The sequence below is a fragment of the Prionailurus bengalensis genome, chromosome D2 (assembly GCF_016509475.1).
Source record: "Prionailurus bengalensis isolate Pbe53 chromosome D2, Fcat_Pben_1.1_paternal_pri, whole genome shotgun sequence".
NCBI classification, from domain to species: Eukaryota; Metazoa; Chordata; class Mammalia; order Carnivora; family Felidae; genus Prionailurus; species Prionailurus bengalensis.
This window is the reverse complement of record NC_057351.1, coordinates 87,201,602-87,227,282: the sequence shown is the minus strand read 5'-3', so window position 1 is coordinate 87,227,282 and position 25,681 is coordinate 87,201,602. Positions and strand designations below refer to the sequence as shown.

Below are 25,681 nucleotides of genomic sequence, written 5' to 3'. Positions count from 1 at the left end.
CATCTCTCCAGGGTCGGTGCTGCTCCCTCCCACTCGCCCGGCGGCTCAGTGCACTTCCCCTGTAAGCACTCACTATGCCCGCCCAAGGGCCTGATCTCGGTTCTGTCTTTCAGAGTCCAGAAAGAAAGCTGTTTGCCTCATGCTCCTTCCGAGCAGCCGGGGACAAGGTTTGGGTGGGTGTGAGCTTCTCACCAGTTGCTGTGCTTGCGGGAGTGTGAGGGGCTGCCCTCGGGACACGATGACCCGGAGCTCTGGTCCTCGAGGCTGCTCCTGTCCACACCTGCCTTGGCTTCCTTTTTCTCCTTTTTACTTTACTTGTCGAAGGGGGCGAGTGCGTGTGCACGGTTAAGGGTCATCGTGCCCCTGGCTCCTGGTTTCAGCAGCCATCTACCCAGGGTCAGCCTGGTTTCATCTCAGCCCCAAACAGTCCTCCCTCCCAGATCATTCTGAAGCAGACCCCAGACATCATGTCATTTCCTTCACGAGTATTTCGGGAAGCACCTTCTAAAGACTACTTAGGAAAACAGCTGCAGCATGACCAGCACAGAATAGCGCTGGTGCCTGTCGAGTGTCCAGCAGCGTCCAGGTTTCCCGGATTGCCTCGCGATTTCTTTGCTTTTTTTACTTACTTGTAAGACTTAATTTTTACACTTAAATCTCTATACCCAATGTGGGACTTGAACTCACAACCAGGGATCAAGAGTCGTAGGCTCTTCTGCCTGAGCCAGCCGGGTACGTGTTTGTTCTTTCAAACAGCTTTATGGAGACAAACTCACATACCATACGGTTCACCCATCTAAAGTGTAGGATTCAACGCTTTTCAGCAGATTCACAGATGTGTGCAGCCTTCACCATGGGCAACTTCAGAGCATTTCCATCATCTCAGAAAAAAACCCTGTATTTTCTGGCTATTCCCCCATTTCCGCATAATCCCCAGCCCTAAGAACCAGTAACCTCCTTTCTCTGTACATGTCCGCACACTGGGCGTTTCTAGAAATGGAATCATGGAATACAGGCCGTGTGTGTGTGTGTGTGTGTCCTTTGTTCACTCAGCATGATGCTTTCAAGGTTCGTCCATGTTGTAGTAAGTGTTAGTGGTTCATTCCCTTTTGCGGCCAGTGTTTCATTTTATGAACACACCACGTTTTGCTTACGCGTTCCTCACTTGAGGGACACGTGAGTTGTTTCCATCTTTTGGCCATTGTGAATGATGCTGCTGCAGGCACTGGTGCACAAGTTTTTGGGGGGACGTGTATTTTCATCTCTTAGGCGTATACCTCTTCTGCGTGTGGATGTCCAGTTATCTCGGTTCCATTTGTTGAAAAGACTACTCTTTCCCCACCAGTTGAGCACAAGTATGTGGGTTAATTTGCGGATTCTCGATTCACGGGGAGGCCGGCCCTGGCCGCAGGGTTCTCCCAGCGCCTAACACCCCACCTGCGGCGCAGGAGCCCCTCGGCTTCTCACCCCACCATCAGCTCTGAGCTGATGGCCGCTGGGGAAGGCGGCCCTGGGACCTCTTGCTGAGCCAGGAGCGTCAGCGACTCAGGTGCTACATCCTCACCCCCCAGAGGCTCTGTGGCTTTGTAAATCTTTCCGAAAACCGAGCCCCTGCGAACAGATTCCCCACGGAGAGCTGCTGCCCATATCCCTACGCAGCTCGACCACAGAGAAGTCACGGCTGGAGACCGTTATGGCAAATATCTACGTATTTATACGGCACATCCTCAGGACGGCCCCGCACAGGGAGGTGGCATGGCGGGCCATTTCATTCACCAGAGCATGTGTCGGGAATCCGTGGGTCTGTCACTGCTTCTGCTGTCACACAGTTGTTCAGCGACACGGAGCCGGGCTGAGATGGAGGGTGGCAAAGGCCTGAGTCTGAGGGCGGCCGCACCAGAAGGCGAGAGAAAGTGCAACACTGACGCCCCATCCTGCGAAAGGCCACCGCTCGCTCAGAGTCAGCTCAGAGTTCTGTGGCTCTCCGTCCACGTTGTCACTGGTGTCCCTTTTTTTTCTTGGTGCTTTTAAATCCTCGTGATGCACCTTGACCGAAACAGATGGTAGAAGGTATTCTGAAAGACAAGAGTCGTCTCCGTACTAAACCATTTTTTTTCCCAACAAAAACCCAACTCATAAAATAGCGTCGTGAGTTTATTCTGGCGAGCTCCTTCTCTTCCACTTTGAGGAACATTCAGGACAGGGCTGTCCCTTCCCAAGATGCCCTGGGCCCCGGGGTCAGCTCCCTTCCTACACCTGGCCACCCACCTCAGACCCGCTTCTACCAACACACTCTCGCCTGGGGGACTCAGCCAAGAGGGCCGCTCCTGACACGGGTTCCAGGCCCAGGCTTCCTGTGGCCCACCATCTGGAAGGAACCCTGACTGCCACGGCACCCGGGACCCACTTGCAGGCCAAAGGCTGGGCGGCTGCGCGAGGGCAGCTGGGGGTAAGGGTCTACCTTCTTATCGGTTTGCACCTGTTGGCAATTTCTTTCCTTCTGTCCTGTGTCCTTCCCAGAATTAGACTCGAAAACAAGTTTAGCCCAATAAGAACACAATTAGCAATAGAAAAACAGATCAGTAGATCGTAACTTCGGCAACGACAGCCAACGTTCCTTCCATCCCAGTTTAGGCCACGATGCAAGGGGGGCGATGGTGCCTTCCCTTCCTGTGCCTCGGGGCCCAAAACAGGGCGTGCACAAGACACAAAGTGACTCGAGAGAAACAGGACCGGTTGGGCTCTCAACTCCTGCTGAAGCCAACACTCCAACTCCCTTCTCTCAGGGAGACTACTGCCCAGGGCCCAGCCCAGCATTCTCCTCACAAAGCACACACTCACAACCTGCCTCAGAAGGATGCCAGGCACTGACCTGTGGCTGGAGGTCCGCCGCTCGCCCACAGGCTCTGGGAGGGAGGCCGCGTGTTCAGAGCAGACTTCCATGGCATCCCCTCCTGATTGCTCCCCGTCATCCCTCGGAGCTTCTGCGGATGCTCGTACAGCGGCCTCGGGTGTGGCTGGGCTGTGGAGACAGGGTGAGTGGTGGCTCCTGTGGCCCTGTCTTCCCCCCCAGACTGACCACAGAAACACTACTTTTCTTGCAAAAAAACGTTTTCTAACTGTTTTGGCAAAGCGTACTTTCCAGACTATCGGGACAAGCACAAGGGTTACAACAAAACCTTAAGCGAATGATCACATGACAGATGCCACGTTTGCAAATTTAGTGACAGTTACACCTCATGTTTTGAAAAAAGTATTTTTGTGGTGCCACGTGGTAAATGCCTCCCAAGGGTGCCCACTGTCTTTCCACAACCACGAGAAGTTTGCTAATGTTAACCTTGCTATCGAGTCTCGTCCCCAATCCCTACTCAATCCAGCATTGTAGGACCCCTTTCCTTGAAATGGTCCCTCCGAGAGGAGAGAGTCACCTTACACTCAGAACCTCATGACTCTCCTGTGTTGCAGTGGGCTCTCAGACTCACAGTACTTTAAGAGCAAAGACCTGCTGAGGACTACTAGCCTGGTAACACTTCGACACGATTCCCAGGATGTTCTGACGGACTCTGCCAAAGGAACCAGTTGCAAAAGGCAAAGAGATACAAGTTTAAGAATGACTCCTGATTCATTTCCCCAGGTTGTTCTGAGCAGTGGTGTGCAACAAAATGGCTTTATTGTCCAAGTCACCAACCAGACGAAGAGTTGGAGGGTCTGCGTGAGGGGAGGGCCTCCCAGCCTGGGGCAGATTCCCAGAGGGCCAGGTCAGCAAAGCAAGTGGGGCTGCAGCCCCCAGGAGGAGACACAGGTAGAGCAGAGAATCAGGTGACATTCGTAGGTGCCCCAGGGCAGACACCAAGATGAGATCCCAGTCATTCCCAACAGGGCCAGCAAAACCATCCCCTACTGGTTTCACTCCTCCTGCCTGAGAACTCCCCACCCAACAGCACCCTTAAAGTCTACACACTCAAAACGCTTTTCTAAATTCAGGGGCCACATCCTGAAGCTTGGCACGTGCACCACCTCGCGTACCCTCTGCTTTTCTTTGGCTTATCAAATCGGAAGTCCGCAGGGTAGAGATGACATCTCACCAGGTGATCTTTCCTGTCTTTGCTGGTCTTGAACTTCTCTGCACAGCCTTCCACCAGGCACTGATACTGAAACAGAAACAGCGTCACCTCCATCCTGACCCACAGAGTCCCCCCACACCTTGCCCCTGACCTCCAGCTGGGAGCAGTGTGCTGCCCCCCCCCCCCCAGCCCAGCTAGGCAAACAGCTTGGGGACAAACCCCTCCTCCGCCCGAGATGACTGCACTTGGCCCCAAGGAACACGGACACATCACCCACCATGTCCTGCCTTTCGGACAGGATCTGGAACAGTGAGTCATGCCACTCCAGGATGTGGACGTCCAGCAGGTGCACTGAGGGGAAGGCCCGTCTGCAGAAGGAGCAGACGTTTCTGTGCAGAGTGTGGTAGTGGTGCTCATAGTCCTCCAGGCTGTCAAACACCTGGCAGCAGCCTGCCACCTGACAGGTAAACTCAGGCACCCTGGCAAAGGAAACCACCTTGTGGGAATGCAGTCCTGCTGATGACAGAGGACCTTACGCTTCCAACTGACACCTTTCCTTTAAGCAGCCTGATAAACGGCAAAGCTCTGATGTTTCTTTGGCAATCCCAAATTCTAGTTTCTTAAGAACTAAATTTTCACAGACCAGCGAGGAGGGAGTGAAGCCAGAACAGAGGAGCATGGACGGTGGTCTGGCAGAGGGCAGGGTGGCGGATCACCCGGGAGCGAGCGGGCTGGATCCAGGGAGGGGGCAGCGCTGGGCCCAGAGGCGAGTACCTGGGCCTCTCCGGCGCCTCTGTCACCTGTGTGAGCACGTCCTGAAGGTAGAGGTGTCGCAGCACGTCCCCGTCCTGCGGGAAAAGCACATCATGGGCGGGGCCGGTCTGCCAGCCCCGCCCCTGTCCGCCCCGCCCCCATCCGCACGCCCCATCCGCGAGCACCCCGGCCCGTATCCCCCGCCTCGCCCGAAGCCCCGTCCGCGAGCGTCGGCTTCGTCCCCGCCCGACGGTCCCGCCCCCAACCGCGAGCGTCGGCCCCGCCCACGGCCCCCCCGCCCTGCCCGCCGGCCCCGCCCCCGCCGACAACCGCCCTCTCCCTCCTGGGCTCACAGACCTCGAAGAACTCGTGCTCCCGCGGGAAGCGTACCCGGCGCGCCGCGAAGCGGAAGGGCGGGGCTCCGGCCGCGGGGTCCCGCTCCACCGGCAGCGGCTCGGCCGCCCCGGGTCCCCCCGCCAGGCGGGAGTGCAGCGCGGGCGGCAGCTGCATCGCCCTGCGCGCTGGCGGCACCACAGCCTGCCGGCCACCGTCCGCGAGCCGGCCGGGGCGGGGCCGGAAGTGACCTCGCGCCACTTCCGCTGCCGCCGCGGGTTTCGCTGTGAGCTTAGGCGGACCGGCGCCCGGACGCGCGGTGAGTTCGGCCGCGGGCGGTGGGGCCTGAGCCTTGCGGCGGGGAGGCGGCGGGGCTCAGTCTCCCTTCCCCGCGCTCCGCCGCCGGCCGTGCGCCGACCGCTCAGGGGCGCACGGCCGGCGGGCGTCTCGCCCCTGGACCCCGCGCTCGGGTACGGAGCTGGCCTGTGCGCTGCCCCACCGACGGTGCACGTCCCAAACTCTAACCGTGCGGCTTCCCTGCGGTGGAGACTCCCACCCCTCCTCCGCCCTCATTACCCTCACCCTTGTCCACGCCGCGTTTGCCTCCCACCTGAAGGGCTGGCGCGGCCTCTGGGTCGTGCTGGTCTCCAGACCAGTAACCAAACTGGAGCCAGAGTGGTCTTTGCAAAATTCACGTCCTACGGCAGTGCTTCCTTGTTTAAAGCCCTTCGGTGGCTTCCCGTTACCTTAGTCCAGCGGCTCTCTCGTAGCCTGTCAGGCCCTGCGCGTTCCGCCTGCCTGTCTAGTCTCCTCCCTCCCATCAGCTCCTGGGGTGCGCAGGACTCTGTGCCCGGTGCTCAGTGCCCGCCGGTGAAGAAAGCAGAGGACGCCTCTGCCCAGCTGCGGACGCGGCTGCCTGCCTGGTGAAAGTTACCTAGTTAAAACAGCGATGGGTGACCCAAGGGACGCAAGGGCGCTTGAGACTTACTGTGGGGGGGTGGGCGGGGTGGCCATGGCCGCACTCCCCTCCTCCCCCAGATACTTCCGCGTTGATAGGACCTGTACACCCATGCATGCGATATAGTCAGGAAGGGGGGTACTGTTTCTTTAAAACATTAGAAGATAATTTTAGAGCTGTCATTTAAAGAGCATAATAATAATCTTTTGGCTCCTTCATCCTGGAAGTAAAGGCTTGTGGCCCCATCCCCAGTCCGTTTCACAGCTAAGAAGAGCCCTGGACAGATTCATCGCTTATGCTTTACTTTTCTGTCTCTGAAAAAGCATTAGGGCTCTTGACCTTTTTTTCACAAATTTTGTTTTACAAGCCCATTTGTGCAATTACTTTTTTTTTTTAATTTTTAATTTTTAACATTTATTTATTTTTGAGACAGAGAGAGACAGAGCGTGAACGGGGGAGGGTCACAGAGAGAGGGAGACACAGAATCTGAAACAGCCTCCAGGCTCTGAGCCGTCAGCACAGAGCCCGACGCGGGGCTCGAACTCACTGGCCGCGAGATCGTGACCTGAGCCGAAGTCGGCCGCCCAACCGACTGAGCCACCCAGGCGCCCCGCAATTAGTCTTGAACTCTCAACGAAGACTGTTTTCCTGAAATGTTCACTGGGGGGGAGGGGGGGGGTTTCGTGTGTGCCTAACTCATGGGTGAGGGAATGTGGAGGAGGCTTCTGGTAGCTCGCACTCAATGCCACGAGGAGGGAAGTTCTGTTCCGCCACAGAAGTCTGTGTCTGTGACGACTGAGAGGAGGACTCTGGAGCATCAGGAAGACGGAGTGGGCCGTCGTGAGCCCCTCCGAGTTGTTTCCAGCCGGGACGCCGCTTCTGTTGATGTTTAGGCGCTCTGGCCTCTTGCCCACTACACACCAAGAGCACCCTTCTAGGCACTGTGACCATCAGAAGCGTCCCTTACGCGTTTCCAGAGGGCCTCTAAGGAGGGCTACTGCCTGCGGGTGAGAGCCACCGTTCTTGCCAGAATTGTTACAAATCCCCACAGAGGACCAGCTTCCTTGGAGCACTAACACTTGTAGTGGGAGGATGTCTGCACTTGTATTTTTGCCACAAATGTAAGGTTTGGTGAGGGTAGCTGTAAAGTTTATTTATTTCTGAGACAATGCAAGAGACAGAGTGCAAGCAGCAGAGGGGCAGAGGGAGAGGGAGACACAGAATCCGAAGCGGGCTCCAGGCCCCGAGCTGTCAGCACAGAGCCCGACGGGGGGCTCGAACCCACAGACTGCGAGATCATGACCCGAGCCGAAGTCAGACGTTCGACCGACTGAGCCACTCACGCGCCCCATGTGAGGATAGTTTTAGAATAAATGTTCACGTTGGGGCGCCTCGGGGGCTCGGTCCGTTAAGCGTCCTACTTTTCAGCTCAGGTCACGATCTCACGGTTCATGGGTTTGAGAGCCACTGTGCTGACAGCTCGGAGCCTGGAGCTGCTTCGGATTCTGTGTCTCCCTCTCTCTCTGCCCCTCCCCGGCTCGCTCGCTCTCTCTCAAAATAAATAAATGTTAAAATAAATTAAAATGAATACACATTCACTTCGATGATCTTTCTTCTGAAGCCCTGTCTCCACCTACTTGTATCTGGGGGACAGGTGTTTTCTTTCCATGGTAAACGCAGTGCCCTTGCCCTCTAGCATGACCTTGTAGTCCATCCATCATAGGACATCTAGTCTAGCCATTGTAGGACAACCCACATTCCTTAGGAACCCTTGTAGAATGTGTGTAAAGCCGATTGGCCTGAGATTCAAAGAGGCCTCAGTGGGAGACTTCTGTGTTGTCTTTTCTGTCTTGCTTGTGGATTGCAGTGCCTCGTTCAGGCTCTTCCGTGATCACTAAGGTAACTGATGGTGACTCAGATCCAGTTTGCCTTTGGTAAGACCAGCCATTTCTCCAGTAACGTTTCCTCATGGTCGGCCCTGTGTAGTAACGGAATTTGTTCCTGCTTGTCTAGTAACAATACCATGGGAACTTATCCGTATGGGCCCTTTGGTGTTTTATAAGGATGATTTTATTTGATCTCCGCAGTACCTCTATGGGTAGGATTTACTACTCACCCCTTGGCAGAAGAAGCCTAGAGAGATCAGGCTCCTTGCCGAGGACCTTACAGCCCAGAATTGGCCAAGTCAGGGTTCAGACTGCCTGGGACTCCGCAGCCCATGCCCTGCTGTGCCTCATGCCCATAACTGGTTATTGTGAACTCCTCCTGATTTTAAAAAGGTGTGCTAGTGACTTACGCACCAGCTGACGCTGAACCGTTCCGCTTTTATGTTTGAAGACTCCTGACTCTGGCCAGTTTTCGATGTTTAGCATGAGTTGATGATATTTGTATGTGCGGAACTTGTTTTCTGTCGCACAAGATTAGAGTCTCACTTGCCCAGTTGCAAATTAATATTCATTAGTTAATTAGCATATGGGTTGTGTGCTGTGTCTACTGCTCGTTTACCTCAGGCCTCGTCTTCACTAGAGCTGTTAGCACAGTCTTGTTTTTTGTAGACGGCTTTCCTCTTAGCTTTAGGAGAACATATTGTTGATGTTGTTTCAGAGCCAAAACTATGAGTGAGTTTCGGATTCACCACGACGTCAATGAGCTGCTCAGCTTGCTGCGTGTCCACGGAGGGGATGGTGCTGAGGTCTATATCGACCTGCTGCAGAAGAATAGGACCCCATATGTCACTACCACTGTATCTGCACACAGCGCCAAGGTGGGCCCCGTCCTGGTGCTGCATTGTGTGCACTGAACAAGGTGGGCCCTGTCCTGGTGCAGCGCTGTGCACTGGACAAGGTGGGCCCCGTCCTGTTGCTGCACTGTGTACACTGGGTAAGGTGAGCCCTGTCCTGGTACAGTGCTGTGTACTAGGTAAGGTGGGTCCTGTCCTGGAACAGTGCTATGCACTGGACAAGATGGGCCCCATCCTGGTGCAGTGTTGTACACTGGACAAGATGGGCCCTGTCCCTGGTACAGTTTGTGCACAAAGTTCATAAGCTTCCTGACTGAGCAGCCACAGCATTACCAGTGCAGATGGCAGACAATACTTGTCAAAGGCTTTTCTTGGACCAAGAATTCTGCTCAACTCCGTGCTTCTGATGCTTCCTCATAATGGCCCTTGTTACTCACTCTGTTGTACAAATCAATAAATGGTGGCTCAGGGAGACTGCTGGGCTGTCACCCTGACGTCAGAACCCAGGTTCTGAGTCCCCTGAGGAAGGAGACTCAGATATTCCTCTGGATGGAAAGGAAGCTTCTGTATCAACTGCATTGCAATCCCTCTAAAGCAGGTTTTCCTGTTTTTATTCAAATAGCATATAATTCAAAATTACGGATCTTCAGTACGAGATAATTTTGAAATTTGTTTTTAGAAACACTCTGTAAAGCTTGTATTATTTAAATAGCTTGATAATGGGGTGCCTGGGTGGCTCAGTCGGTGACGCGTCCGACTTCGGCTCAGGTCATGATCTTGCGGTCCGTGAGTTCAAGCCCCGCGTCGGGCTCTGTGCTGACAGCTCAGAGCCTGGAGCCTGTTTCGGATTCTGTGTCTCCCTCTCTCTCACCCTCCCCCGTTCATGCTCTGTCTCTTGCTGTCTCAAAAATAAATACACATTAAAAAAAAATTTTTTTAATAGTTTAATAATGGCACAATGATAATTAGAAAAATACACTGAACAGACAGACTGGGAACACAGAAGTGATCTTAATTTATTACAAGGGGAGCACCATAAATCAGTGAGTGAACATAACCGCTGAGCCTATCCCTGGTTCCAGAGGGAATAGAGTTAAATGCGTAAACTTAAAAAACATTTTTTTGTAATGTTCATTCACTTTTAAGAGAGAGAACACGAGCTGTGGAGGGGCAGAGAGCCCAACACAGGGCTCGAAACTCATGAACTGTGAGATCATGACCTGAGCTGAAGTTGGATGCTTAACCTACTGAGACACCCAGGCACCCCAATGCATATATATTTTTTAACGTTTATTTATTTTTGAGAGCGAGAGAAAGAGACAAAGTATGAGCAGGGGAGGGGCAAAGAGAGGGAGACAGGCTCCAGGCTCTGAGCTGTCAGCGCAGAGCCTGACACGGGGCTCAAACCCCCGGACTAAGAGACCATGACCCAAGCTGAAGTCGGACACTTAACCGACTGAGCCCCCCAGGAGCCCCTAGAGTTAAGTGTGTAAAGTGAATGCATAAACTGGTAGAAAGATCTAAATGGTCATTTCCTGATCTCAGGCTGAGGAAGCACACAGGAGGGAAATTGTGGGAGATCATGGGTAGGTTTAATGAGATGTTTTGTTGAGTTTAAGTTTTATTTCAGGGGTGTATGATTATTTAACCTACCTAATTTCACTGTTTTGGTTTTTGTGTTTAATTTTCTGGAAGATTTAAAAAAAATTGTTAACTTATTTTTGAGACAGAGAGAGGCAGAGCATGAGCAGGGGAGGGGCAGAGAGAGAGGGGGAGACACAGAATCCAAAGCAGGCTCCAGGCTCCGAGCTGTCAGCACAGAGCCCGACGCGGGGCTCGAACTCACGGACTGCGAGATCATGACCTGAGCCGAAGTCGGACGCTTAACCGGCTGAGCCACCCGGGCGCCCCTGGAAGATTTTTTAACAGTTGTTTATTATTGTCACTAAATCTTTCATGTTTATGCTTTTGAGGTTAAAATAGCAGAATTTTCTCGTACTCCAGAAGACTTTCTAAAGAAATATGATGAACTGAAATCTAAAAACACAAGGAACCTTGACCCACTGGTGTACCTGTTATCGAAACTCACGGAAGACAGAGAGGTAATGGCTGTGGACTCATCGAGAGTGTGATGCGTGCTCCTGACGGAGCTTGTGTGTGGAGCTGCTCTGATTAACTTGTTCTACGCACGTGGGTTGGCTCAGTTGCGATAACACATCGTGAGTCTGCTGTCGGACAGCACGTTTCTGCTCGCCTGCAGCACCCAGCACGGGGCTCCTCCCCTGCCTTGTGCTAGCAGCACTCTGACGTACCGCAGGGGTGTGTCGGTGGTGCATCAGGAGGAACAGTAGCTCATGTTGGCGGTGTCCCTGGGAAGTTTGACTGCGGTTACCCCTGTGGTTGGAGGGTTTTGTATTTCATAGTCTCACGCAGGGGTTTTGTCTGTTTTGAACGGGCATGTTACTTGTGACCCTAAGAAAAACACCTGGCGTCACGTCAAGGCCGGAGATGCTGTCGCACCCGAGGGCGTCTGGGGATGTGCTTGGGCCTCTCACTCGCAGGCCCAGGGTCTGGAGAAGGTTGTGGTTCCACACCAGGCATGTTTGACCGTCACACAGAGGGAAGAGCTCTAGCCACGTGCGGGACGGGAGACGGGCCGAGCGTAGAGAAAAGGCTGAGTTGGGAACAGGGTTTGGGAGTTGGGTGTCAAGCATCCAGGGATTATCTTCCTCTCTGTCTGAGGATGTGACACCTCACGGCAGAAAACACGGAGAGACTGCGGCCCACAGACTCGGGAGTTGCCGCTGCCCTCCGTGGGTGGCTGGGGTCAGGAGGGAAGGAGGGGGCCTGGCCGTGCCCAGCAGAGCACAGGCGTGTAATGTAGGGTCTCGTGTGTTTTCAGACCCTGCAGTACTTACAACAGAACGCCAAAGAGAGAGCCGAGCTCGCGGCCAGCGCTGCAGGCAGCAGCACCAGCGGCTTCAGCGGCCCCGCCACGGCCTCCAAAATCTCCATGCAGGAGCTGGAAGAGCTGAGGAAGCAGCTCGGCAGCGTGGCCACAGGCTCCACGCTGCAGCAGGTACTGCACCCGCCGTCCACGGGCCACGCCTGCTGGAGCAGGTGCGGCGATGGGTGTGTGCGAGCTAGAGAGGAACGTGGACGTGGAGGGGTTGCGGCTCGCTCCCGATGGGGACCTAGCTGCGTAGGGACGGCAGTTCTGACGCACGCTGCAGGTCAGAAACACGAGGCGCTGCGTCACCCGCACCGGCTCGCCTGTTCTGGGCTCGCGTGTCCGAGGCACTCGTGTGGGTCTTGCCCTGTATACTGTGATTCTCCGTTTCCATCCATTAGGTTTTCACAGTTTGTTTCTTAAGGTTGTGTTTTGTAGATAATTTCATCTACATCGTGTTCTATCTTCTCTGCTTACTGTTTTTCCTTGCTCTTGATTTCATGTCCTGCCCTGGTCACTTGAGGGACAGCTGTCTTCTCAGGCTATAACTTCTGTGGCTCTCAAGCTCCCTCAGAGCTGCGTCCCCACGAGGGTCTGAGCAGAGCACGTGCCTGTTGAGCACCATGGCTCTGACACATGACAGCCAGTGCCGGTGGGCGTGTCCTATCAGCACCTCCCGTGTCCCCGCACTGCCACCCTGTGTGATCGATGAGAAAATGGTCTGCGCCTGCCTCTCCCTGGCCACCTTTGAGCTGGACAGCCGGGCCACCTCGGCCTGCCCTGGTCAGCTTCTGGTGGCTGGTTCCGCAGGAGGACTGACGCTCCGGGCATATCGGGGGTCGGCCTTTCCCTGGGTGGATCTCTCCTCTACGCCCGCCCTTCTCCAGCTGGCTGTTGGGGGGGGGGGGGGTGGCCTGGTTTCCTTGACCCATCCGTGACCCATCAGGTCGTGACTAGACCTTGTGTCTCCAGGAAAAGTGACGGGGTCCGTGTGAGTTGTCCCCAGAAAGGTGCAGACTGTTGCTGGTGTTGCCGGTTTACCTGTGGGTTCTGCACAGACTGGGACCCTGACAAGAGGCTGGGTTCCCGTCACGTCCCCAGCTCCTCACACTGTGACGGGCGTGGAGACAGTCATCCGCTTCCTCATTTGCGTTCAGCGGGCGATCTCTCCAGTGCCGTATGTGTTAGCGTTAAGCGTTTGTACTAAAAGTATATATTTTTTTTGTTTTTTGAAAACACCCTCGGCAGTCTCTGGAACTGACAAGAAAGTTGCTTCGAGATAAGCAGAACAAAAAAAACTCAGGCCAGCGCCTCCCCGTCTTTCCACCGTGGGTATACGACAGACCCACCCTCCTTGGGGACTTCCTGCCTGGCTCAGGCGTCAACACGGACATGGCTGTGCCTATAGGTATGCGGTACGTCTGTTTCTGACATCTGGCGTGTGTGAGCGGCGTGGGGCACCGTTCTTCCTGTGCTTTTGTGCTCAGGAGGGCCGGGCTCTTGTGTCCTCCCTGTGTCTGCCCTCCCCCCCCCCCCCCCCCCACCCTCCTCTTCCAAGTGGTCCCATGGTTTGCTCCTGGGTCTCTTCTGATTGTTTCCCTCTCCACAGTGACCTTTTAGTTTGAAGGAATCATGCCCCTGTTGTGATCTCAGGTCTCTATCCCTAGGATGTCTCCCTGAATTTCGGCTCATGGGGCCAATTGTCTGCCGTTTGTGTCTACCGCGGGGCTCCTGACCTTCCCTCTGGTGTCCCCACTCCTCTCGTGGCGACCGGTGTCACTGTTTGTCAGGTCCTGGAGCTGGGGGTGGCCCCCGTGTTCATTTCCTTCCCGCTGCCCCAGCCTGGTCCCGGGCCCAGCCTTCACCAACCCTTCTTGCTCACACACTGTCCTGCCCTCACTGGCTTGGGCCTCTACCTCCCCAGAGTTTTCTGTGCTGAAGGAATGTTCTGGATATGCTGTATCCAGAACGTATGGTGCCATCAGCTGAATGGAGCTCATGGGCATTGAGATGCAGCTAGTGTGGCTGAGGAACAGGTGTTTTGCTTTCTTTACTTGGCCCAGGTGGCTGGTGGCACGGAGCCTCGTGTCCTGTCCCTCCTCCCTGGGGTGCTCTCCACAGTCCCAGAGCTAGCGGCTTTGAGCGGCAGGGCTGTGCCCCACGTCGCCTCTGCAGCGACTCCCCAAACCCTGGCGAGCCACAGAGACCCTGCTGGATCGTTCTCCTGGCCGCGGTTCGCGGTGCAGTGTCCCCTTTGGAGCAGTCCCTTCCTATCTCGCCTGCCTCTCAGCAGCACGGCTTGCGGTGCTGTCTCCCACACGTGGGCAGGGTGCTGGAGGGGCAGGGTGGCATCTGCCCCCTGAGGCCAAGGTCCCCTCCCTCAGGACCAGCTGACCTGGCGCTGCACCCCTTAACCCCACTGAGAGCGTGCGCCGGGGCTCTAAGTGGGGTGACGCTCAGGTTTCAAGTGAGCGGCAGCCGAGGCTGGTGGCCGTTCCCGGAAGACAGCCCTGCTCACGAGGAACGGGAGCTGTGGGTGATCTTGTCGTGACGGGGTCGTGGGGAGGAGCCAGAGCTCAGAGTGCGCCTCCGCGTGCCGGGTGACCCGGGCCACAGACGGCGGCTGCCTGCTCGGAGCCCGTGTCCTGCGTGTGTGGTGCAGCACCACCCTGAGCCGCCAGGCCCCGCTTTGGGGCACTGTGGGGCCGACACAGGCACGCGTGGGGCCGGCTGTGCGAGGCTGGGGTGGGGGGCGGCTTCGTGGAGACGCCTTTCTGCCGCTGCTGCCTCTGGCTGCCCGCGCACGGCGGTCTCTCCCGGCAGGTGTTGCTGGGGGGAGCAGTGGGGGTCGTGTCAGGGCCCGTGAGCCGAGACAGGCAGGGGGCTGCCTGGGTCAGCAGGTGTTTGGCGGGCGGCCCTGGGGATGGCTCGCGACTGTCCTTCGGTCCGCGGCGTGGCTGTGAGGGGACCGCCTCATCCTGCGCGTACCCGGTTTTAAAGTCTTTGAGGAAAATCTTTTTGTCGCGCCGCAACCCAGACTTGCTGGCCGAGACCAGTGCTGTGAGAACAGGTTACGGCAGAAGCGCTCCTTAACTCCTAACCACGTCCTTTTAAGGCCGGGCGTTCATCTGAGTGGGAGTTTTTCTCCGCCGGGGGCTTTAAGGCTGTGGCGCACCGCTCCGGGGCCAGTCAGGTCCCCGTCAGCCTGGTTCTCGCGCCCGTGAGCGCTGGAGGGCGGAGCCCCGGGGAGCCGGTGGGAGAGGGGGGTGTGTGCCGAGGAGATTCCGTCGGGAGCGGGGTCTGCGGGAGCGGGGACCCTGGACGCGAGGCCACGGCCCAGCGGTGTCCGCGGCCCGCAGGCACGCTGCCCCTGACCGCCCAGGAGTCGGCTGTGGTGGAGGACCTGCTCTACGTGCTGGTGGGTGTGGACGGCAGGTACATCACCGCCCAGCCTCTCACCGGGAGGCAGAGCCGCACCTTCCTCGTGGACCCCAACCTCGACCTGTCCATCCGGGAGCTGGTGAACAGGGTCCTCCCGGTGGCTGCCAGTTACTCCACGGTGACCAGGTGGGCGCCCGCCTTCCCAGGTGCTCCCGATCCCTGCAGCTCAGTCCTCGCGCCCCAAAAACAAAACCCCAAGAGCGCGCTTGTCTTGTCGTGACCGGGTTTCACTCCTGGCACGGTCCCGAAGGGCCTGGGGACAAGTGCAGGGGGCTGGTGTCTACGGGTTCCCTTCAAGGGTAAGAGCTTGGGTGGGGAGGGGACCCAGAGCTTGTGACATCTGATCTGAAAACTCAGCCTCACCTGCTCAGGTGCCCTCTCCCTCCTAGGTTCATTGAAGAGAAGTCTTCCTTCGAGTACGGGCAGGTGAACCACGCCCTGGCGGCCGCCATGAGGGCCCTGGTGAAGGAGTACTTGATCCTGGTCACACAGCTGGAGCAGCTGCAGAGGCAGGGCCTCCTGTCCCTGCAGAAGCTCTGGTTCTACGTCCAGCCAGCCATGCGCACCCTGGACATCCTGGCCTCCCTGGGTACGTGCCTGCCCTCCCGCCCCCGGGGACGTGCCGGCCCTCCCGCGGGAGCATCGGCAGGACCGGCATGTTGTGTGGCCAGAGCCCACGGGGCGCCGGGTGTTAGTCTGTGGCAGGAAAACTCTGGAAGCTCTTCCCGATAGGCTTTGGTTAGCGATCAGAGCGTTACGGTTTGAGTGTGTCCCACGAGAGCGGCACCTGTCCCCGGGAGACCGGAGATGAATTGAGGCCCTGGCCTCTCGTGACATGGCCTCAAGTGCCAAGGGCACCCCCTTCGCCGCACTGAGCGCCACCTCCACGTCCTTGCAGCCACCTCGGTGGATAAAGGCGAGTGTGTTGGGGGGTCAACCCTGAGCCTTCTCCACGACCGGAGCTTCAACTACACGGGGGACAGCCAGGCCCAGGAGCTGTGTCTGTACCTCACCAAGGCTGCCAGCGTGCCCTACTTCGAGATCCTGGAGAAGTGGATCTATAGAGGGATAATCAACGACCCGTACAGGTAGGGCTCGCGGGGCCTGAGGAGAACACCGGTGAGGTACGCGAGGGGCAGACGCCCACGCGAGCCCCGGGAGGCTTTATCTTGTCGAGCGGAGGGCGTCGGAGTCGCCCGGAGCGGCGGCTCCTGGCCTGAGCTTCCTTCCTTCCCAGGGGTGAGACTTGAGCGTTCCTTCTCCGCATCACGCGTTTAAATACGTAAACGGAGCTTGGGTAGCTCTCGAAGGAGTCTGTTGTGTTGAGGTAGATTTCTGAAAATACTTCAAAAATAAGTTTGTGGCTGGGGTAGTGTTTCTCTGCTAATGGTGCAAATAACAGTCTGAGGGGAGGGCCTTACAAGGAACACGATTTTATTTTTTTTTTTATTTTATTTTATTTTATTTTATTTTATTTTATTTTATTTTATTTTTTTTTTTTTTTATTTTATTTTTGTTATGTTTTTTAACGTTTATTTATGTTTGAGACAGAGAGAGACAGAGCATGAACAGGGGAGGGGCAGAGAGAGAGGGAGACACAGAATCTGAAACGGGCTCCAGGCTCTGAGCTGTCAGCACAGAGCCTGATGTGGGGCTCGAACTCACAGACCGTGAGATCATGACCTGAGCCGAAGTCGGACGCTTAACCGACTGAGCTACCCAGGCGCCCCAGGAACACGATTTTAAATTTTTTTTTTTTTTCAATGTTTGTTTATTTTTGGGACAGAGAGAGACAGAGCATGAACGGGGGAGGGGCAGAGAGAGAGGGAGACACGGAATCGGAAACAGGCTCCAGGCTCTGAGCCATCAGCCCAGAGCCTGACGCGGGGCTCGAACTCACAGACCGTGAGATCATGACCTGAGCCGAAGTCGGACGCTTAACCGACTGAGCTACCCAGGCGCCCCAGGAACACGATTTTAAAATTGTGCCTCACGCGGGGCGCCTGAGGGACTCGTCGGTTGGGCGTCCGACTCTTGGTTTCGGCTCAGGTCGTGATCCCAGGGTTTGTGAGTTCGAGCCCCGCGTCAGGCTGACAGCACAGAGCCTGCTTGAGATTCTCTCTCACCCTCTCTCTTTATTCCTCCCCTGCTCGCACTCTCCCCGTCTCTCTGTCTCTCGCATAAACTTGAAAAAACAAGTTTTAAGATCCTGCCTTGCGAGAGTGGTATCTGAAGCAGGTGTGCTGGGGTCGCGCCCCTGCTGTTGGGGCCGTGCGTTGTCCGTGTCCGTGACGGAGGGAAGTGCCGAGTTCCCCTGGGAGGGGTGGAGGTGGAGGTCCCCCTGTGGCCCCGTGGCCCCGGGTCTTCTCCGAGCCCCCGGTGGAAACAGCTGCCCCCGGGGGTGTGGGTGGGTTCACTGTTGCTCACAGCCGGGGACCGACCTGGGCGGCGGGGGGGGCGGGCTCTGGTCGGCCAGACCCCAAGAGCGTCCGCTGTGCCTGCAGCGAGTTCATGGTGGAAGAGCACGAGCTGCGCAAGGAGAAGATCCAGGAGGATTACAATGACAAGTACTGGGACCAGAGGTACACCGTCGTGCAGCACCAGATCCCCTCCTTCCTGCAGAAGATGGCAGGCAAGGTCCTCAGCACAGGTGAGCCTTGCGGCCCCGGTGCGCCTTGCGGCCCCGGTGCGCCTCTGCCTGTGGCCTTGCTGTCACGGCGCTGTTCCCGGTGGCGCCTTCCCTGCCCGGCGACCGTCCCGTCCGACTCCTGTGGCTCTGGGTGCCGTTGCTTTGTGCCCTGACCCTAGGGGTTTGTCTCAGAGACGCCTTTTCTTTGCCACTTCGCTTCTAGAATTCTGTTGTCACTGACAGGAAAGTTGCTTCCCTGCTCCCAGCTGACCCCAGACGCGGGGCTTTTCCACACCGGCATCCCGCTCTCCTGTTCTCTGTGGACACAAGCTGGGCGTCCTGTAAAGTAGCCCTCATCCCATCCCCCCGGGGTTTGTGGCGGGCTCCTTGGTTTGAGGCTCAGTCCTTTGGGGCGGCACACACATCGGCACGTACTGGGTCCTGTCTGAGCGGCTGCAAATGGGAGGCTCCCATGGCCCCCTCCTCTGGTGTGACCATTTTCGAGGACGGCTCACAGAACTCAGGGAAACGCTTTACTCTCTAAATTAGCAGTGTGTTATAACGGATGCAAGCGAACAGCCAGGTGAAGGGTCCCGTGGGGTGAGGTCTGGGCAGGTCCCGAGCATAGGGGCTGCTGTGCCTGTGGATTTGGGGTGCACCATCCCCATGTGGATGTGTACCCCTCCCTGGAAACTCTTCAGACACCTTGGTTTAGGACTTTTATGGAGGTCCCATTATGCAGGCATGATTGATGAAACGATTGACCGTTGGTGATTTATTCAGCCTTTCCCGATCCTGACCTCAGTGGGCGGTGATGACAGGGTTGGGTCCCTGGCCACCAGCCCTCACACTGAAGCTGTCTAGGGAAGCTGCCGAGAGTCCCCCGCTGGCCTGAACTCAGGTGTGGTCAGAAGGGGCTTCATGAGTAACAAAATCCCAGGAGTTTTAGGAGTTCAGCGCCAGCAACCAGGGACAGAGACCGAAGATCTGTTTCTCACTGGGTTGGTCTCATACCATGACAGGAAAACAGCCAAGGATGCAGGCCTCACTGGGCCAGTGATGCTCCTGTCACCATCACATGGACCGACGACGTACCTGACACGCTGCTGGCCAGGAACTCGGCACTTTGGTTCTGGGAGCTGTGCTGTCTGGGATGGGGTCGGAAGAGGGTTTAGAATCTCCTTCTCTGAAATATTTTTGAAATTATTTCTGTGTTCTTAGAAGATCTGGAGAGTCCAGCCTGTTCTAGCACTTAGCGCTCTGTGCTCCGTGGGTGTCAGTTGGTTGTGTTTCTCTGCCACGTGTAGAGGGTTGTAGGCTGTTCTCAACCTCTCTTTCCGGTTCTCTAGCTACTGTTTGGGTTACAGCATCCGAAGTTCAGGTCTGTGGTTTATTGTACTTATGGTGAAAATTTTAATTTGCTTTCTCCCTGTCTTTTCAGGAAAATATCTGAATGTAGTCCGAGAGTGTGGCCACGATGTCACCTGCCCGGTGGCCAAGGAGATCATCTACACTCTGAAGGAGCGGGCATACGTTGAGCAAATCGAGAAGGCTTTCAACTATGCCAGCAAGGTCCTGCTGGCCTTCCTGATGGAGGAGAAGGAGCTTGTGGCGCACCTGAGGTGTGCCGTCTGCCCTTGGCCTCCTAGCTCAGCACGTGTAACCATCGGGGGTGTCTGACCAAGGCCACGAATTAACTTTTAGTGGCTCTGTCCGGTACTTAGGTGAAAACCAGCACACTGCCAGGTTGTCCTGCCTGACAAGACAGCCTGAGAACCTTGCACGTTTGTGACCCTGCCACTGTGGTCCTAACTCCCCGAGGCCCAGCAGGGCGGCGTCTGCCTGTGTCACCTTGTCTGCAGTGACACAGCCTCCCAGTCTCGCCCCCGGCCCCACCAGCCCCTTCCAGGCAGCGTAGCCGGGCACTGAGTTCTTTGCCCCTGCCTAAGAGCTGTTTGTTTCCGTTTGTTTGAAGCTGACCGCTGGTCTCCCCTTTCTAACCTGTTTCCTGGTGTGGGGCGCTGGCAGGCCGTGTGCTTGACACGTCCTTCCTGGGCCGTGTGGCCCCTCCTGGCTTCCCCCTGCCCCCCCCCGCCGCCCCCATCGTCAAAACCGCTGGTTCTGGTGGGAGCCCTTCGCAGGCACGCAGCTCTTCCTCGTCAGACGCCTGCCTGTCTCCGAGTCCGGGCCGCTGTGCGCGTCGGCCAGTCTTCCCGACGACCTTGCGTCCGCCCGCAGGTCCATCAAGCGCTACTTCCTGATGGACCAGGGGGACTTCTTCGTGCACTTCATGGACCTCACCGAGGAGGAGCTGAAGAAGCCGGTGGACGACATCACTCCCACCCGCCTGGAGGCGCTGCTGGAGTTGGCCCTGCGCATGAGCACTGCCAACACGGACCCTTTCAAGGACGATCTCAAGGTGGGCTGGGGGTGAGGGGGCGGGGGGGAGCACCTTTCAGGCCGCTCCCCGTGTCCCGAGAGCTGGAGCAGCTGCCTGAGAAAGACATTTGAGGTAAAGACATGGGAGGAACCAACTCCTGACAGTGATACCCGCGGCCTGGGTGTGTGCACGTGGGTGTTGTATGGTACATGCAGCACAGTGACGTTTCCTTGTCTCTAGCTTTCTTTGTTACGAGGACGCACTGTGTATGGCGTACGGCACGCAAAGCGTGCGTCCGTCAGCTGTCCCGGTAAGGCTTCCGGTCGGCAGTAGGCTGTCGGTAGTCGGGGGTAGGGGAAGTCAGAAGTTGCACGTGGATTTTCAGCTGAACGGCGGGTTGGCGCCCTGACCCCCGACGTTGTTTAAGGGTCAGCTGTACTGTGTTTTCAGACCCACGTACGTTCTCTTTCAGCCTGAGCCTGGCACCTGCGGTAAAGTTGTAAACCTGGAGGGATTTAGGCCTTTCTGACTTCATAGCTTTTCATTTATATCGTCAGGTATATTTTAAATGATGTCTCTGTACGTTTGTTTTCCTACTTTGGTGGAGGAAAGACGCCTCCTTTTTGAGTGGGGGTCTCTTGGCAGGCGCTTGTTCTGCAAGCTGGGCTCGGAGACGGAGTCCACCGCAGGGACTTGCTTCTCCGGCCTGTGCTGCAGCTGGATTGGTGCCGTGGTCAGAGGACTCGACGCCATTCTCTCTGTCTTTCCAAGATTGATCTGATGCCTCATGACCTCATCACCCAGCTCCTGCGGGTTCTGGCCATCGAGACCAAGCAGGAGAAGGCGATGGTCCATGCCGACCCCACCGAGCTCACGCTGAGTGGCCTCGAGGCCTTCTCTTTCGACTACGTCGTCAAGTGGCCCCTGTCGCTGATTATCAATAGGTGAGCGTTGGTCCTTCCTGACCCTTCCAGCACTAGCTTCTCTAGACCTTACAGCAGGTCTGCCAGGAGGAAGGGACTGGATCCGCCCGGCGCCTGCCTTGTTCTGCAGAACGTCCAAGGCGCCGCCACACCCATTTGTGTCCAGGGTGGGCTGCCTGGCGCCTGGTGTCCGGAGCGCAGAACCGCTTCGGTGCCGCCGAAGCCCAGGCCGCCATCTGCCGCGAGCCTCATGAGCTCTGGTGCCGCCCAGAGGCCTACCTACGCGCCTGTCTCCTCCCGCTCCCTGCAGGAAAGCCCTGACCCGCTACCAGATGCTCTTCAGGCACATGTTCTACTGCAAGCACGTAGAGCGGCAACTCTGCAGCGTCTGGATCAGCAACAAGGCCGCCAAGCAGTGCTCCCTGCACTCCGCTAAGTGGTGCGTCTCGTCTGCGCGCACGCGCTCCCCTCTTGCAAAAAGGCAATTTGTCGCACACCTTTGTAGCTTATAGATCCGTGACATGTTTCACGTTGCGGAGCAGGGCCACTGCCGACCGCGGTGGCCACTGGCTCTGTCCCTCAGCCGTCTGTGCAGACGTGGGGGGTCGGGCCCGTTAGCGTGAGCCCTTCGAGGTTTGGGGGCGTGTGCTTCCTCCTGCTGGCTCACATGCAGCTGCTCACTGTCGGCCAGGGGTGCCCCACACACTGGTGGTGTTCGTGCCCACGTGTGGGCCCCCGTGGAGGGGCATGAGCCCGGAGCAGACGCCCTGACGACAAGGCGGGTGGCCCCCACATAATGTAGATGCCCCGACTCCCTGTCATCTGCGCTGAAACCGTCCGCTCGCTCAGGTTTGCCGGCGCCTTCACTCTGCGGCAGCGGATGCTCAACTTTGTTCAGAACATTCAGTACTACATGATGTTTGAAGTCATGGAGCCGACTTGGCACGTCCTCGAGAAGAACCTGAAGTCTGTGAGTCGTAGCTTGGCGTGTCGGAACGTTGAGGAGGCTCCAGCGGGTTCTTGAGGAGGGAGCGTAGCAGGTCAGGGGTCGGGGGTGAGAGCAGCGCCGGCCGCAGGCTGATGGGGAGGAAGCGAAGCCCTCCGCACACACGAGAGGCTTCCCTACGAGCACGGTGAGGGTGTGCGTGTGCGAGAGCAGGCGTGTTGGGGGTGATATTGTCCCTCAGAGGGCACAGGGTCATCTGAAAAATGGCGTCAGACCAGAAACGTGCAAAGCTGCACCCGAAGCCAGGCCCGCGGAGTCCCGTCTGCTTGCGAAGTCGTTCCCAGAGTGAAGGCCGGGTCCTTCTCTCCGCACAGGCGTCCAACATCGATGACGTGCTGGGCCACCACACGAGCTTCCTGGACAACTGTCTGAAGGACTGCATGCTGACCAACCCGGAGCTACTCAAGGTGTTCTCCAGGCTCATGTCCGTGTGCGTCATGTTCACCAACTGCATGCAGGTGCGGCCACCCCACAGCCCACTCGCCTCCTGCCATCTGTCTGCAGGGGTGCTGCTCTGAGTCCCCTTCCGCCGGTGTGGGCCTCTGTTCTGGGCCTTTTTCTGGACACCTGCTGTTCTCTTTGTCCGACTTGAGTTACTTGATTCAGTTACAAGCAGCTGCTCCGAAGTATTGGCACAGAATATAAGTGTTGGAAGGCAGAGGGGGTGAGGTGGGGGTTCACTGGGGCTTCAGGGCCTAGGGGGTCTGAGTCGGTGGGGCCAGTGGAGAGGGTGTGAGGTGTTGGCCAACCTCCAGAGGACAGGAGCCTGGGAACTGGTTCCTTAGACCTCTCGCGGTCACGTGGGGCTCCATCGGGGGAGAAACGTTCTTCAGTCAGTCAGTGGACCAGCCCTCGGGCGGGCGCCTGTGAGGTCACATGGGCACAGCAGACACCGCCTGGCTGTGCGGAGGCACACCCTTCACTTGGGCCAGGTGGGTTGACGCTAACAGGAGTGTTTCTTTCTGACCCCAAGAGATTTACGCAGAGCATGAAGTTGGACGGTGAGCTGGGCCGCCTGATGTTGGAGCATGGCACAATGCTGGGGCCGCCCACGGAGGCCGAGCGGGCAGAGGAGCGCACCCGCAAGGAGCTCGCCAGGAAGGTGTGCTTCGTCCGGCACCGCTGGGCCTGCAGCTTAGCAGGCGCACCTGCTGCCGCCCTTCACTCTTCTTTTGATTAAAAAAGTTTGCTTTGAATTAGATATTAAATATGAGTCCCAGAGAATCTTCTCGCTCGACTTGTCCAAACCTCAGCCCCACTGTGCTTGAGGGCAAGGCCACGGTTCCCCCAAGGGGAGGAACGCCCAGGTGTGGGCGCCCCTTGGAGGGCCTGGCACACAGCAGGCGTGGGGCTGTGGGCCCTGCCATCCTTATGGTCAGAGCCCAGCCTTAACTAGAGGGGCCTCCTTGGAGAGGATGTCGGGGCATAGGCCCTGCAGCACCAGCCCAGGCCCCTGCTCCCGGGCCCCTGGGTCCGTTCCCTCCACTGAGAGGGAGCCAGGAGAGAATGCTGCATTAGCTCGAAAACCTGAGTTGCAGAAAAAACACCCCAGGCGGGTGGGAGCAAAGCAGGGTGCCAGCTGCCCAGACTGTGTCTCTGTCCTGTGGTCTCAGGAAGCTTTATGTTGTCCTCTTTCACCTTTTATCACGCAAAAACTTGCCCAGATCCTTTCTTCTATTAGAGATAAAGGGACGGGGAAGCTGAGCTGGTGAGAGCAGTGCCGAGGCCGGGCTGGGGGTGCTCACGGTGCCCAAACTTGTCTTCTAGTACCTGGCTGAGCATGTGGACGCCCCACAGCTGGCCTCCAGCTTCGAGGCCACCATCAACAAGTTTGATAAGAATTTCTCAGCACATCTGCTTGACCTCCTGGCCCGACTGAGCCTCTATAGCACCAGTGACTGTGAGCACAGCATGGCCAGCGTCATCTCCAGGTGGGTGCGTCATCTCCAGGCGGCTTCCCGCGCGGCCACGGGCGCCCTCCTGTCCCTGCCTGATGGGACTCCCGGGTTTCCCTCGCCGGCTCCCCCTTCACCATTGCCACGCAGCCTTGGGCCACCTCAGGAAGGTGTCACTGAGGCAGGGTCTGCTCGGGTGTGAGGGTGTCTGTCCTTAGCCTCCTGTGCGTCACCCCCTGAAGTCACAGATGGGTGTGCGTAGCGGTTTGTGTTCAGAACGTGTGTGTGCGCCAGCGTGTCGGGCTGCCCCGTCAGTGCCCCCATAGCCCTAGGCTATGCACGGCAGCCGCGTCACCCCCCACCCCCTGCCCCCATTTTCAGATGGGCAGCCAGGGGGTGGCCACGGGAGGGAGGATGGGACTGGGGATGCCATTTCTGCCGTGGGCTGTGAGCACACAGTGAGGGTCGTGGCGGCACGTACTAAACCCGCCCCGTTTGGGCTCCTGGGGCTGTCTGTGCCTTGTCACTCTCGGGTGGTGGGAGGGGCCCCGTGGGGAGGGGGATCAGCAGGCCGCTCAGCCAGTTTGTGGTTCTGGGGCTGTCAGGTTCCCACTGCCCGTGAATCCTGGACACACAGCTCTTCCGAGGGGAGGCAGTGGCTCAGCTTCTTTCCAGGAGATTGAGGGGGTGTCCCTGCCTGGGAAGGTGTCCTGTGTTGGTCATCGGATGTCCTAAGGACAGGGCCTGGGATGCTTGTTGTTGTTTAATTTTCATGTGTGTTTGAGTTCTGGTGTCAGTATTGCTTGAAAAAGCGGACGGAGGCCGGATGGAGCCTGAGGCCCTCGTGTGGGTGCGTGTCCCTCGCACCTGGTGCAGAGACCACCCTTCCCCCTTTGTGGGGCGGACGGGCTGCCCCGGGGAGGGCGCCTCTGCACCTGGGGGTGCAGGAGCCCAGCCCCTCTCCTCCCGCAGACTTGACTTCAATGGCTTCTACACGGAGCGCCTGGAGCGTCTGTCTGCAGAGAGGAGCCAGAAGGCAGCGCCCCAAGTGCCCGTCCCACGGGCCCCCCCGGCATCTGCGCCCAGGGTTGCCGTCACCGCCCAGTGAGGCCAGCAGGTGTTGCAGAAGAATGAGTTCAGAAGCCATCACGTGAATGAATATTGCTGAACCACATGTGTTTGTGTGTGTCGTTACCGTTTAAATATAAAATCCGAGGGGCGTCTTGCCAAGCTGCTGTCATTGCTCAGGGCGCTAGGTTCCCTTCACAGCAGCCACCCGCACCGGGCCGGGTGCCTCCATAGGTGTGTTTGTATGAGTTCTTCTATTGAATAGGGTGAGTTTTTAAAAATGTTTTTGTTCTCAAATAAAGACAAAGTGAAGGACGCTTGGGTGGCTCGGTCCGTTAAGTACCTGACTTTGGCTCAGGTCGTGATCTCACCATTGGTGAGTTTGAGTCCCACATCAGGTGGGGACGTGTCCCAGCTCTGGGTGAGCTCGTGTCCCACTCCGGGTGAGGATGCGCCCTCTTCTCTCTCCCTCCCTCCCTCTCTCTGCCCCTCCTGGGATTCTCTCTTTTTCTCTCTTTCTCTGTCTCTGCCCCTCGCTCAC

General features: G+C 57.2%; 2 protein-coding genes across 5 annotated transcripts; one reads left to right on the top strand and one right to left on the bottom strand.

Moving 5' to 3' along the window:
- Positions 1 to 1,694: 1,694 nt before the first annotated feature.
- On the bottom strand, positions 1,695 to 5,327 carry ZNF511 (zinc finger protein 511). Of its 2 annotated transcripts, XR_006299887.1 has the most exons (7): positions 5,175 to 5,327; positions 4,839 to 4,912; positions 4,342 to 4,543; positions 4,027 to 4,151; positions 3,521 to 3,563; positions 2,873 to 3,022; positions 1,695 to 2,075 (listed from the first exon to the last, which is right to left on the bottom strand). XR_006299887.1 is itself a non-coding variant. In XM_043597960.1 (6 exons), the coding sequence occupies exons 1-6, from the start codon at positions 5,325 to 5,327 to the stop codon at positions 1,997 to 1,999; spliced, it is 783 nt and encodes a 260-aa protein (XP_043453895.1). In that variant the 3' UTR covers positions 1,695 to 1,996. The 2 variants fall into 2 exon arrangements, 1 of the variants encoding a protein (XP_043453895.1); XM_043597960.1 differs by lacking the exon at positions 3,521 to 3,563.
- A 37-nt stretch (positions 5,328 to 5,364) lies between these two features.
- On the top strand, positions 5,365 to 25,456 carry TUBGCP2 (tubulin gamma complex associated protein 2). Of its 3 annotated transcripts, XM_043597953.1 has the most exons (18): positions 5,365 to 5,469; positions 8,713 to 8,872; positions 10,822 to 10,950; positions 11,751 to 11,927; positions 13,047 to 13,206; positions 15,158 to 15,365; positions 15,629 to 15,828; positions 16,138 to 16,327; positions 17,744 to 17,889; positions 19,310 to 19,490; positions 20,107 to 20,287; positions 21,020 to 21,192; positions 21,482 to 21,610; positions 22,021 to 22,141; positions 22,492 to 22,635; positions 23,151 to 23,279; positions 23,945 to 24,108; positions 25,045 to 25,456. In XM_043597953.1, exons 2-18 carry the CDS (start codon positions 8,723 to 8,725, stop codon positions 25,178 to 25,180), a joined length of 2,718 nt encoding a protein of 905 aa, XP_043453888.1. In that variant the 5' UTR covers positions 5,365 to 5,469; positions 8,713 to 8,722; the 3' UTR covers positions 25,181 to 25,456. The 3 variants fall into 3 exon arrangements, with proteins under 3 accessions (XP_043453888.1, XP_043453890.1, XP_043453889.1); XM_043597955.1 differs by lacking the exon at positions 5,365 to 5,469 and having other exon boundaries at positions 8,759 to 8,872; positions 10,853 to 10,950; XM_043597954.1 differs by lacking the exon at positions 5,365 to 5,469 and having other exon boundaries at positions 8,759 to 8,872; positions 10,832 to 10,950.
- Positions 25,457 to 25,681: the final 225 nt, after the last annotated feature.